Genomic DNA, 13,638 nt, shown 5'->3' on the forward strand with positions numbered 1-13,638 from the left:
GGTGGGGCAAAGTTGGGCATACACAAAGGCATAGATGGGCCATGCATACCGTTGGGGTGGGGGCCATCTATTTTAAAAGCAACCTTCCCACATGCTGGTAAAACTGGTATTTGGTCAATGTGCTGCTTACAATTTAATATAAAACAACAAAATAGGGATTTTTAAATTGAAACCCGTTTCTTAAACCTAAAGCCGGCTTATTTTTCTTTAATCTGTATTTATTTTTTGTGGGAATACCCACCCAAATACTCTGCCATTCCTGTTCCCCTTCTGTTGACTATTCTTTCAAACATGTTACAGGCTTGTCAAGCTGCTCAATTTATGGATGCATGATTTTCCCAATGGGGTAGAAATGAATATGAGCAGGCCAATCTTTTCCCTGGTTGAACAGTGCATCTTTTTTGAAGCAATAGCAAAATGTCATATCTTTCACATGCTGCTTTAAGTATGAAACATTTCGGAAACATTTGCTCAACCTGCTGAGCTGCCTTGGCTGCTTTCTGTTTCAGAACATGCCACCCTGCTTTCAAAGAATTTGATCTCCGAGGTGAATATTGATTGTGTTCAAAATCACAGATTTATCAAAGTGCAGTTGATATACAATCATGTTTCATCTCCAGCCACACTGACACTGCACACTGATCCACTTGAACTTGCAGTCGAAAAAGGAACCATCTACATCTCTACTGTGGCAAAGTGATATTCCTGCCCCTGCTGCCGAAGAACTACGTGGGAAGTTGCCTGCCATCGCCCCCTGTACTTGGTGCACCTGGTTGATATCTCTTCTGTTAAACAGGCTGTCCATGGCTACATATTTTTGTAAGCTGAGCTAGGAGGGAGTGAGCATGTTTTAGTTAAAACCCCACTGTCTCTTGTCGTGTGCATACTATTGGGTGTTTGAACTATGAGTGATATTTTTTCATTGCATGTATGCTCTCTTTTGCTTATAGGTACATCATCCATAAGAACAAGATGCATGTCTGCATCAAGCAATGATAAAGAGCAGGTAACTATCACAAATGCATAACCCAGGGGCAGTATTAAAGACATATCCAGGCAGCCCGTGTCCAATTGAGATGCTAAACCGGCTGTTTCCATGACGTTGCACCCTGTTACTTACAAATATGGCTTTATAGACTGAAATGAAATGAAAACTACAATTTCTGCACACGAGTATGGAATGTGTGCTTACAGCAAGTGCTTGAACATCTCAGGCATTGCGTCACAACACCTGCATATTATTAAAGCAAAGTGCAAGTAAGCAACAGTGGATTTGTCATTTGCCCCCACAGCCATTCCTCTGCCCTGTTCAGGTATTCCCAGGACTGAGAACGTTCTAGAAGAAAGGTGTTTCTGTGGAAAGTTGTTTTCTTATCCCTCTAGTTGATTCCCCACCCATCCCCACTAACACACAACTACAAATACATTATCACAATCAATGTGCACCTAAAAAGCGAACATCTTTAGGGGTAGTGTGGCGATGGAAGGGCCCGGAAAACAAAAGGCAAGGTTCACTGCTTTGCAGACAGAGTTATTGCCAGGTGACCCCGACCCCGACAGGAAACAAAGTGCCCAGACAGTACAACTGAAAGATTCTCTCGTGCAGAATAGGACAGACATTGCAAGCTACACCAACACCTACATCTTTCCATCTCTCCCTCACTCTCCCCGCTCTCCACTGACATCACCACACTCACCCACCTCTATTGTCATTTTAATGTTTACCAAAGTGTTTTATTTCTATGCAGCTAACGCACCCACACCCAAGACTGAACCTTATAAATGTTTGTTTGCTTGGTGACTTGCTTGGTGACTTCTAAGGTGGACCTCAGGTTTTGGGGCAGGTTGAAGTTTCCATAGGTATTTGGGGCCCTCAGGCCAGTATTCCCTGCTGGTGGGCCACGCCCAAAGATTAAAAGCTGACCCTTCACCATCTAGGAGCTAGGCTAGGGGCTGCAGTGCCGGGGTAATGCTAGCAGTTGTTTGCAAACTAAGGATACCTGATGCATGATTTCCAACTAAGTGCTTGCCTCTGATATCTGTGTGCAGCTTGCAGTCACACTTTTGAATTATGATTGGGTCAACATGTACCTTTATCATTCAGAAGTTGATAAATTAAGTACCTGGAGTTCACTCTGCAGAGAGGATGATCACCTGGTCTTTGGAAATATTACTCAAAGCTTTACTCTTCACTAGACCACTAAAGCAAACTATCATGCCACCCTCCAACGAGGAAGAACTTTCAACCTCTAGCCACTCCAGGCTGGCACTGTATGTCTCCCCAGAACCACTCAAATGAACCAGCCTTGAAATGGACAACTTCCATTATAATGTAGACATCACAAATCTGGACAGAAAGTCTGATTGGATATCTAGCCTCTAAACCGGCATGAATTAGTGATTGACCCATTCAGTTTAGCTTCATTGATGTACATGATGTCTGTGCACCACACTTGCATGAAGAACACATTTGATATCGGAATCCAGTCTGGTCAGTATTTGAGATTTTAATCCAGTCTGGTCAGTCTCCACAACCTTTTCTCCCTATCAGGCATACGAAATATGCATTACCTCACAATCACCATAAAATGGAACCCAACATTGTAACTATGCCACTTCTCGATGTATAGCAACATGACTCTGCTGCTTAGTCTGTCTCCAACTGATTGACTCACTTCTTACTCTAGTAGCACCCTTAAACTACTCACACAGACCAAAACACGCAGGGTTGATTTACACCTGCTAATACCACCCCAAACACAGGAATTGTGGCTAAGCAGGCAGCTCAGAGCTCATCTCATGGCCTGCTACAAGTGTGGCTCTATCACACAGTGTGCACTACCACAGCCTCTCCCAGTGCCCTGGTGTTGGCTAATAGATGTTGTGTTTTTTTTTTCCATTTTGGATACAACACAAGCCAAGTAAGAATGCCACAAACCACATAGTACCATATCTGCACTCATGACTCTGTTACTTACGGCCAGCACTCATCAATGTCACATGTTTCACAACTTTGCTTCTAGTTTATAACTACCCCCTTTGTTTTCCACAGGACCAGGTACAACGAAGTTGCCACACATTTCAGAGATGTGCTTTGCAAGACCGATTTACAATACATTACATTAAGATCGTGAAGTTGGGTAGTGATAATACTTATTACAGCTCTTAGCCAAGAGGGGTATCCACCATGAAGCGCTAGATAGAAATGTGATATTATTATTGTTTCCCCTCTTGGCCTCTGTGTTACTGGCAGTGCCATTGGCTAATGCTCCTCCGTCGCCTCAGTGTCACCACAGAATCCTCTGCTGGAGGAAGCAGATCTTCTCTCTGCTCATGAATCTGCGTCCACCTCTTCAGATTCCACGTAGGAGGATAAGAGATCCACGTCCACCTGTGGATCCAGATCTCTGCACTCCTCCTGCCCCGACTGGACCGTAACAGATTCTTCCCTTTGCATCCCTGTCATTTTTCCCAATAAAAAAAAGAGGGCGTGCCTCCAAAACAAAATCAAAATACACGTTCTTTTTTATCCAAACAAATAAAAAAAGAAAGGTTTCACCACTAAAATATCAAAAAAAATTCCTAACAAAAAACGGACCTCCCAAATAAACTGGCTTCAAAAATAAGAACAAATAAAGGTTTCCTCACCTTAAGCCCAAAGGTTTCAAATTCAAATTACAACACAAAAGAAAATATGCCTTTCCAAACACACTGCCTGAGTGCCTGCCTCCCAAAGTAAGACAAAAATAAAGGCTTCCAAATAAATTGCCTTGAAATTGACATGGAAAGTCGAAACATGTGTCGGCAAATCACAATAAACACCTTTGCCTAAACGGAATTCCAGATTCTTAGATCTTTGTTAAAGAGAAAATAACCAGGGAAAGTGGAGCATTGTCCCTAGTAGACTGCATCCACACGCAGCTGAACACGCAAGATTCTAACCCGCAAGTGCAGTGATCCTGCAGTTGTACTGCTCCCAATCACCCGCTTCACATAACTGAATTGTGTTAAAGAGTGGAGGGGGAGTAAAATACTTTTTGAAAATAGTGATACAAATATAGAAGTTGTTTCTGAATGTTTACCACAGTTTCTGATCAGACTTACGCCAGACTGGAACAGGGTCGAGTTGAGACCACAGAAACAAGCTTTGACAAAGCCAATAGATTTTGGCTACCATACATCAAGTGTTGCCTCTAATGCTCCAATAATGACATCATGTGCCTGGCATGGACGCCACTTGTTAAAGTCCACCCCACATATGGACCTGCTGCCATCATATGCCACGAGCAGCCTCGAAGGCAACAATCCTTAAGTAAGTGGTGTCTCACAAGTGTCATTGTATTAGGAAATTGACTGTAACATTTTAGCCTGATAGTGTCTTCAGTGTGAAGAAACTCACTTCTTGAATCTGCTTCTTTTCTCATAAATATGTATATTTTACACTAGTAACCCACAGGAGGAAACAAATATTGTTATCACCCACTGACCTGTCAACTAAATTATGTGTGTGTATTTCATGATCTCGCTATTATCATTTTAATGTTCTGCATGCTTGTAGTGTCAGAGTGTTTTGTAGCAGTCACTATATAGATTGTGAAGTGATGGAAAGATGTAGTACTGATCAGGGAGTAAAAGTGGGCAAGGAGGCAGGGAAAGAGTGGAGTCCACAGGACTCTCTATGAAGATGTACAGACAGGAAGGGTGGCGCAGTGCACAGGGAGCGAGAAACATCACAGCTGAAACTTTCTTCATAGTGGTTCGGGTGCTGTACAAAAACCCATATGTGAGCAAAGATATCTAGCAGAACCAAAATGGACATAGTCAACTTGAGATAAGCTAATTACAGCAACAGTGGCAGAACACAGAAGCTAATCACAGAAACAGTGGCATAACACAGAAGTTAATCACAGCAACAGTGGCATAGCACACATTGCTATTTTCCCCTGTGTACCAAATACTGCTGCGGTGGCTTTTGGCTTTTCAGATCTTGAACTATATTCATATAATGTAATCGCCAATGGGACTCTGATCACAGTAATTCAGGAGATTTATAAAAACCCATATGTCAGCAACTGGATTCAATAGGATTACATCAACTGCCCTGGAAAATATCCATATTGAAATAACACAGTACCGTAATATTCTATGGGTGCAGAAAACTTCAAGTGTGAGTTAGGGCAGCCCGTTACTAGTCTTTCCCATACCACAAATGCAGCCGTGGTCTTAACCGTGCCACATTTGCAGTGTAGGTCTTAACCTCACAGTGGGTCGTGGCTCTAGGTGTGAATGGGGAAGGGCGGAAAGGCGACAAGCGAAAGGGTGGAAGGAGCATGCTGGTGGGGGCAGGGAGTGGGAGTCGAGGGCACGGAGAGAGGGCAGGGACATTGGGGAGTGAAGAGGTGGGTGCATGAGGCGGGTTTATGGCGATAAAGGGGGGATCAGTCACCCAACTGGCCTATCCTTCACAACCCCCTGGGTCTCCTCTCATATTCCAGGCCAGTGGTCTACAGCCCCTTGTGTCTCTATCACACAATCAGCCATACTTTGACAGCCAACTTGGCGCCCTATAATGTAAAAGACAGGTGCTCCACAACTCCAGTGCTCTTTATCATACAACCCACGAGTCTGCCTCCTCCCACCCCTCGCACTCTCCTGTATCCCGCTTTCATAAACACAGCCAGACCTCCACAGCCCCTTTTCTCCCCAATCGTACAAGCAACCAGGCCTCCACAGCCGTCCTCTGTCACCTATCACACAACCAATCAGCCATCCACAGCTGTCCTATGTCTCCTACAATAATTAGCCCCGCCCTCTGCAATGATATCTCCCACTGCTGTGTTCATCCCGGTGGTAGCAGTACTGTCTAAGGTCGCGAAACTGCTACCATCGCTCATGTACTCTTTGCCTTCAGTGCTACTCTGGCGGAAACCCCTAGTTGCGAACTCTGAAAGTGGGAAAAACCACAGAACAGGTTATCATGCCATGTTCTTTCTGGAAAGGGACGCCTGCTATCTTTTTTTAAAGTTTTCTGCAAGGAACTTGGGGTTGGTCACCCTGAGTTACCTGGGGGAACCCAGGCGAGGACTCCCTGCTCACTGTGCTCAGAGAGGCACAGCTCCACCTCACTGATGAGGCCCAACAAGGCTGAAACACGTGTATGGGGTTGTTGTTGGTACTCTTGTTCAGAAGGGAATTGCCATAGCATTTTGGTGCTGATTGCCCATGTGGGCGGGAAAAAGACTGATATGCAAATGGTTATTTCCCATCTGCAAAAGGTACAGTGAGCAAAAAGCGATGGCTGCGAACTCTCAATGTGTGAAAAAACCACAGAATAGCTTATCATGGCATGTTCTTTCTGGAGAGGGGCGCCTGCTACCTTTTTTTGAAAATGTACTGTGTGTTCTCACCCGCTGTTCCAGCCACCTGATTGACTGAGCACCCTGCCCCGGTTGTGAATGTTGAATCTCACTTACTTCTAGGGGACTGCCAGTCAAGCTTTCGCCCAGGCAGAGTTTCTGAAATGGCCCTTGTGGATATAAAGGACTCCCACCTACAAATTATAGATCAGGGCCAAATTGGCCACCTAGTGTTACTTGATCTCTCTGCCACATTTTATATCCTCGAACATACTATACAACTACAAAGGGTTAAAGACGCATCCATGACATCTGAAAGTGCAGCCAACTAGTTCAGCTTCTTTCTTAGTAACAGAACCTCAGGGGTAAACATCTTGGAATAGTATTGTGGGGTACCACAAGGCTCTTGCATTTCCCTATTATTTCAATATTTACATATAAAGCTCTTACATGACCTCTTAATAGATTATGTTGCGGGCTTCCAAAATAACGTGAACGATACACAATTCATTTTTCGCTCAAATGGCAATTGCCACATCAATTTTTGCACATCCGTATCGTTTTCAATTTCATCGAAGAAAAGGATGGCTGAAAACCGGTTGGGACTTAACCAGGAAAAACTAGATCTTGCTTGTAGCCTCCCCACATAAGATGCCTAGAGTTCTATGAACCTATCAGGAGTTTCGCATGGCAGCACATACCATTATAGTTCAAACTCAAGTCGGAAGATTAGGTCTGAGCCTGGACTCGACTCTTTCAATGATCCCTCAGATTAATCATGTGTTAAAAAAAGAACCAATTTGACCTGCAGCTGCTCCACCAAATGTGGCCTATTCTTTCAGAAAACAGTGCTTTTAATGCTAGGGCCACAGTTGGTGCAAAATGGGTAACTGTAACTCGCTCTGTGCAGGAGTTACAGGTTAGATCGGTCACCAGCTGCGAGTTCCACAGAACACAGCCGTTCGGAGTCTCACAAACACACAGTGAGTGACACGTTCATATTTTCCCTGCATAGAGGACATTACACTGCTTGCCATTAAAGGGTGGGATTGCATTTAAACTTCTTTCCCTCTCTCACAAAGTGTTGCTTGGTCAAGCTCCTCTTTATATTTAAGAGATGTTCAGGTGGGTTCTCTCTTCTCGCCCACAGAAAGCAGCCACTCGTTTCACTCCGTCTAACAATTGTTTGAAATGTCCAAGGGCCTTTGTCCATCTTTACAGCGAATCTCTGGAAGGCCCTTCATGCTAATGTATGGAATATCATCAGAAACATACTTGCTTTTAGAAAAAATGTGGATATCTGTTTTGTTCAAATCATTTTCTTCTACTTGTTCTGCTCACTTACTTTTTGGTACTCCAAGAGCACAGATACTCTTGGGTGGAAGTGCTCCCGTTTTGTTATAGAATACAATAAAATACAATCTTCACATACGAGAAAGGGGAGGGGGACACATAGAACAGATGTAGTCTCGTGGCTGCTTTGCATAAAATCAAAGAGCATTTTGGGAACAAAAGAATGATCACAAACCTTTCGGTTTCAGAACTATGTCATTGACTGATTCAAGCCTGCAACCCTTCTGAGCACATAATTCACAATGGCCGTGTATGCTGCTCTTTACATTTGTAATAACACCCTAATAGTAAAAGAGTTGCAAATCATGCATCAAGTTGTTGGGGACAGCTTTTTGTTTGGAAATCAGTTTTTGGCTATCCTGTTTGAACAACGAAAGCGACTTGTTTCCTTTCACATATTCCATGCACACCTTGTTAATCACTCCATCTAGCATGTGCTCAAGAGATATTGTGCCTGGTGCTTTTGTGGGGATAGGGGTAGCCCTGGCAGTGCCCTGGCTCATGATCAACTTTTTGGAGAATGCCGGGGCTGTACCCTGACTAGCCACAGCCCACTTAAACCAATGGCTCTACACCCTCAGTCCCTCCTTTCTCCTCACTCGGCTCACATGCACTTTCCCCTCTCCTTCCCTAAACCCCTCTTACCTTGATGAGGTTATGCGCTGCCTTGTACCCCCACTGCCAGCCGCCCTTTACCCCAGGGGCAGCCTTGCCGGTGGCATAACCGTGCCAGGCAACCACATAGGGATTGTCCATGGTGATCCAGTACTTTACATCCCCGCCGAAGGTACTGAAGCAGAAGTAAGCGTAGTCCTTGAAGAGGCCCACCAGGGTGTCATTGAACCAGCCGCCATGCCGTTCCTGCAGCACCTGCGGCAGGTCCCAGTGGTAGAGTGTGATGACGGGCTGCACTCGCATCTCCCGCAGTCGCAGCAGCAGGTTGCGGTAATAGCCCAGCCCCGCCAGGTTTAGGCTGCCCGTTGTGCCATCTGGGAAGAGCCGGGCCCAGGAGAATGAGAAGCGGTAGTGGGACACCCCAAGTGACCGCAAGGCTTCTGTGTCCCTAAAGATGCTGTTGATGCTGTCGCTGGCCACTTTTCCGTTGGGCATATTAGGGCTGTTTGTAAAGTTGTCCCACACCGACATGCCTTTGCTATCCTGCTGCCAACCTCCCTCCACCTGGTGGGCAGCCGTGCCCACCCCCCACATGAAGCCTGGAGGGAAGGTGTCATAGAGGAAGAGCTCGTCCTCTGGGAAGGAGAGTTCGGAAAGGTTGGCAAACTTGGTCCAAAGGCCGCGGCCGTCCCCTGGGTGTCCGTGCAGCTGTCTGGGCAATATCAGCACCACGAAGCCTAGTAGTGACAGGAGAGCGGGTTGGTGCAGCATTGCGGTGTTCTGGTATCGTTAGTGCTTGCAGATGCAACACGGTGCAGGGACTTGCCGCTTGAGAGTTCTCCTCCGCGGGGCCTGAGCACCCTCTATGGTAGAGATTAGCTTTGAGCCCTCCTCTGCGGAGCTTGAGTACTCTTTACCTTTGAGACTTCCGACATGGAGCCTGAGGAAGCTCTGCTAGAAGGTGGCCGTGGTCCCTCATCCGCTGAATCTGAGAGTGTTCTGAGTAAGGGTGGTCGTGAATCCGCTTCCTTCGAGCTTAGGGGCTCTCACCTAGAGTGGAGCTGAGAGTCCTCTTCTGTGGAACCTCTGGGCTTTCTGCTGGGGAGCATTCGTGAGTTCTGCCACTCCTCTTCAGAACAGCAGGGACAACGTGTGACCTCCGCTATTGACGCTGCATAGCCTTCAGGCGAGTTTGCTCTATTTGCAGGAGTGCTCTCCCCATCATTTCGCCATCTCCATCCTCAGCTCAGGTAATTTGGATAGGAAAATCACTAACTGAGTGGGAGAAGCACGGCTCCCCCCTCCGGGGGCTGCGGTGAATGGTAGTCGCACAACTCCCCACTTTGTATTACTTGTCATGTTTCTGCAGCGACGAATAAATCTGTATTTCATAAGCGCCGCTGCCTGTCTTGCTCGTTCAGGAAAACGCTGCTTCTCGGCGGGAAGTAGCCTGGTGCGTGGCCACCGCGAGAACGCACGCAGCGCCAGGGGACAACATCGGAACTGCGGGGAGGGCTCACATTGGAAGCGTCACTCAGAGGACAGCTCTCGCGGCAATGGGGGGCGCATGGATTCTCAACAGTGTTTAGTGATAGGTGGGGGGAGATTGTGGAGGGCTCTTTACATGTCACCCCATCGACACACGTTCTCCTGTCCCGTGGGCGTTCTCGTGGTGTCAGCAGCCTGCTTATGCCGGGTCACTGATGCCATCTTTATGGGGGGTGAGAAAGCGTCGGGCAACAATTGAAATAACTGCTTGTTAAAATGCTCCGGGACTCGGAGCAGAGTTTTTGGCGGCGAAAGTTCGAATGTAAGTAGCCAATGCCGGACACGAGGCTTCACTTTTCGACCTCGGTGGGGATGAGCACTGGTGACGTAACTCAAATACCGATTTCTTGCAGGATGACATCAGCGGAGCGCTCACGATTAAAGCGCTGCTCTCTGACACGGGAGCCGCCTGCACTTTACTCTTTCATCATCCTTCCGACGAAGATAAATTAACTGCCTTTAACATGGGAGTTATAATATCACGGATAAACCAATTAGATTTAAAATTCGAAGATAATACCTGTTATAAGATTGCCTATAAGCTGGAGCAATCCTGCAGGTAGTGCTATCTAAGAACACGTATTATTATTATTATTATTATTATTATTAATCATTTTTCTACGATCATTTTTTCTGTGACCAAATACCCAGAAATATTTCAGCTTATATGCCTAAATATGACTCCTTATTTTATCTTACATCTGTTTGATAAAGAGGGGGATCACCGAACACACTTGATTTTTAAAGCCATTTCCCGAAGATATCAATGAACGGGTGCATTTGATTTGCCTGGACTTGAGTAATTCTAAGGCAGAGGCGATCTTTATTGGCTGCACTGCTAGAGCGCAAGCTATTGATCTGTGCTCTCCGCCCCAAGCTATTGCTAATGTCCCTTTCCCTGTTAAGATATAGACTGAGAGTTTGGGCAACTAAGAACAAAGAGGGGGCGTTTGTCGAATGCACTCGTTCAAGAGATGTCTATGAGGGTGAGCAAAAATGGCACGTGCTGTGAGGGGCCACGACCTGCCTGCCAGATAAAAAGAAGTCAGTGCACATTTAAAAAATAAAATAAAGAACACATGCCGTGATATTGTCTAGTGCACTGCAGAGGATCTGAACGTGCTGCCTGTCTGTTGTGCTCACTTTAGTACATATGGTTTGTGTGTTCACTATAGAACCACTCGTGTAGAGCTTTCACCTTATTTGGGGAATACACTGATGGTGTGCAATAAACAAAATACATATTAATAAGTTTGAGTCCTGTGACAAATCAATTTCCGGGGCACCAGCGGTCCAGGGATGAATATCGGTTTCTAAACCATCAATCAGCCCCACACCTCTGATACACCAGAAGGGATAGGAAGAGATTGAAAACAAAAGCAAATTATAAACCTCCTTGTACAATTTTGGTAACGTGGATGGAACGGCAGGCTTATCTCTGAAAGATCGTGGATCATTGGTTAGTTGAAACACAGTGAATGTAAGGGACTGTCCAGTCATTGTTTTATAAACAATATCTACTTTATTATTATCACAACAGACAGTTCCAGCAACACCACGAAATACAACCCAACCCACCAGGAATACAGAGGACAGACAGCTTCAGAAAAGGAAAAGGGATGCACTCTGGATACTGATAGTAGGGTGGTCGCTATGGTTAACAACCACAACAGTTTAAGGTTTCTTGGCATTAGCACAAAGGAAGCAATAGGTCTTAAAATGTCTCTAGGCGCCTTCTCGTAAGGACTAGGGGGACAGAACGACAATGCACCTTGTGTTGTTGGTGTTCTTGGTGTTCGACAGGGTCGAGTCAGCTTCAGGGGGCTTTTCAGCCTTCTGTGACAGAGTTCAAAATAGGAGTCAGCTGAGGATATTAGGAGGCAAGACGATTCAAAGAGCAAAGCTGGGCGTACAACTGCAGGCTCGACTGCACAGCGGCTCGGGTTCAGGAATTGTTGTCTTAGTGTTGTTCAGAGGTTCTGAAGCACTGGTCCAGTCGTCTCGGATGTCTTTAAGTGAGTGTGGCTTGACAATGGTCAGTGTTGCAGTTGGTTGCAGCTCCAGGAACTCGACAGGCTCAAAAATGTCCTTTAGGGTGGACAGCGGTAAAGGCACTTGTCGTAGCTTCTTCAAGGGGCTTGTATTGTCCTTTAAGGCAGACGGCCTAAAGCTGAAGAGTGTGTTGCAGGCAGATGCTTGTCTTTTTTTTCGGGTTCAGGGACCTTATGGCGATTCCCACCTAGGAAGTTTGCTGCAGAGCGTAGCAGGACACGCTGTGTGCTGACTAGGTACCGGTTCTGGAGTGACTAGAGGGTCCTCTGAGTTCTTTATCTCCCTCTGTTCCCTGGGAGAAGTTAAGGGGAGGGATCTTGCTTCGCTCTTTAGATATCATGGCCTTCCTTCACTGGTGGAAGCTGTAAGCCAGACTGTACCTTCAGCCATGGTCCAAGTGTGAGTTCTTCTTCCTTACTTCCTCTGAAGTCTTCAGGCGATCTGCCAAAAGAGTAGCTACAGCCATCTTTTAAAGCCAAGTGGGACACAGTGATTGGTGTAGACTAAGCCTACCTTAATGAACCAATCCTGGGCCCCACCAACAATCTCCTGTATGTGTGAGGTCACAGAGGAAAACGTGGAAGAGTCAACATCTACCCCTGTTCAAACGGGGGGCTACAAGTTAAAAATATTCCGTGTGTATTTTTGGAGAATCCTAGATTTATGACAAAGTTCAGTGGAGTGGGAAATAAGTGCTCACGCGATAATGTCATTCTCATCATAGAGACAGCAGAAGAAGAAAAGAAAACCCAAAAAGAAGGACTCTGAGTCCTTGAAGAAAAAATTAAAACTGAAATTATAATCTCGGACATAAAAACACAACTAGAAAAGATTGAAGAAGAAATAAGTAAATTCCACAAATTCACAATTGACAAAAAACTATGGAAATTCCAGAATGATGTAAAGAATTATAAGGAAGAGAGAATATACCCCTACCTTGTACCGGGTTTCTACAATCAAGCGAACCAAAATATCCAACAAAATAAATGCAATCCTTGTCGACCACAAAAAAGTTTGTCACCTTTTCCAATAGTTCGAACAGTAGCGACTCAGGTTCAACAAATTCAGTAGCATCCACTTCAAACCAGCCTTCTCAACAACAGTTTTTTTCAAGGAAGCGGGCAAAGAGGCAGACCGAGACAACAACGGCAACACTTCATGAAAACTCGTCAATGGATGCCCCGAGGGAACCAAACATGGTGATACCTATTTTCAATCTGAGTGATAGCAACCTCTCCTCAATTGAGATAAGCATCCTGAGCAAAGGTCTGAGTTTCACCCCCACCACACCAACAGACAGATTCAAAACAGAGGTAGAACTCTGAAAATTATTCCGGAAAATTAGACTTAAATATTTCTTCAGAGAGAAGCCTGAAAAAGATCCTCCTAAATCCACAGGATTAAGACCTCCTTCGACCTTTACCCCTTTATCGCATATGGTATGCCCAGAAATCCTTACTTATGAAAACCGCATCCTTCTAGAACTCAATCAACTCTTTGACAAAAACATCAAATATCCAGACAATTTGAACAAAAATGAACGCCTGGCACTAAAGAACCTTGAAAGTAACCAAGAATTTCTCATCATACCAGCCGATAAAGGCTGAGGTATCATCCTTGGGGCTAAGACTCTCTACGATACAGAAGTTCAGAAACACCTCACCAACATGAAGTTCTACCGACAAATCCCCACCGATCCTACAACTAGGCTTCT

General features: G+C 45.4%; 1 protein-coding gene across 1 annotated transcript in view; it reads right to left on the bottom strand.

Moving 5' to 3' along the window:
• KL (klotho) overlaps positions 1–9,936 on the bottom strand; it is a 386,312-nt gene extending 376,376 nt beyond the window's left edge. The window contains exon 1 of the mRNA XM_069639279.1: positions 8,355–9,936. Coding sequence (XP_069495380.1) covers positions 8,355–9,095 — 741 coding nt within the window. The 5' untranslated portion in view covers positions 9,096–9,936. The remainder of the gene's footprint in view (positions 1–8,354) is intronic.
• Between the last annotated feature and the right edge of the window lie 3,702 nt (positions 9,937–13,638).

Source organism: Ambystoma mexicanum, chromosome 7q (assembly GCF_040938575.1).
Source record: "Ambystoma mexicanum isolate Mex_15411 chromosome 7q, UKY_AmexF1_1, whole genome shotgun sequence".
Classification (NCBI taxonomy): Eukaryota; Metazoa; Chordata; class Amphibia; order Caudata; family Ambystomatidae; genus Ambystoma; species Ambystoma mexicanum.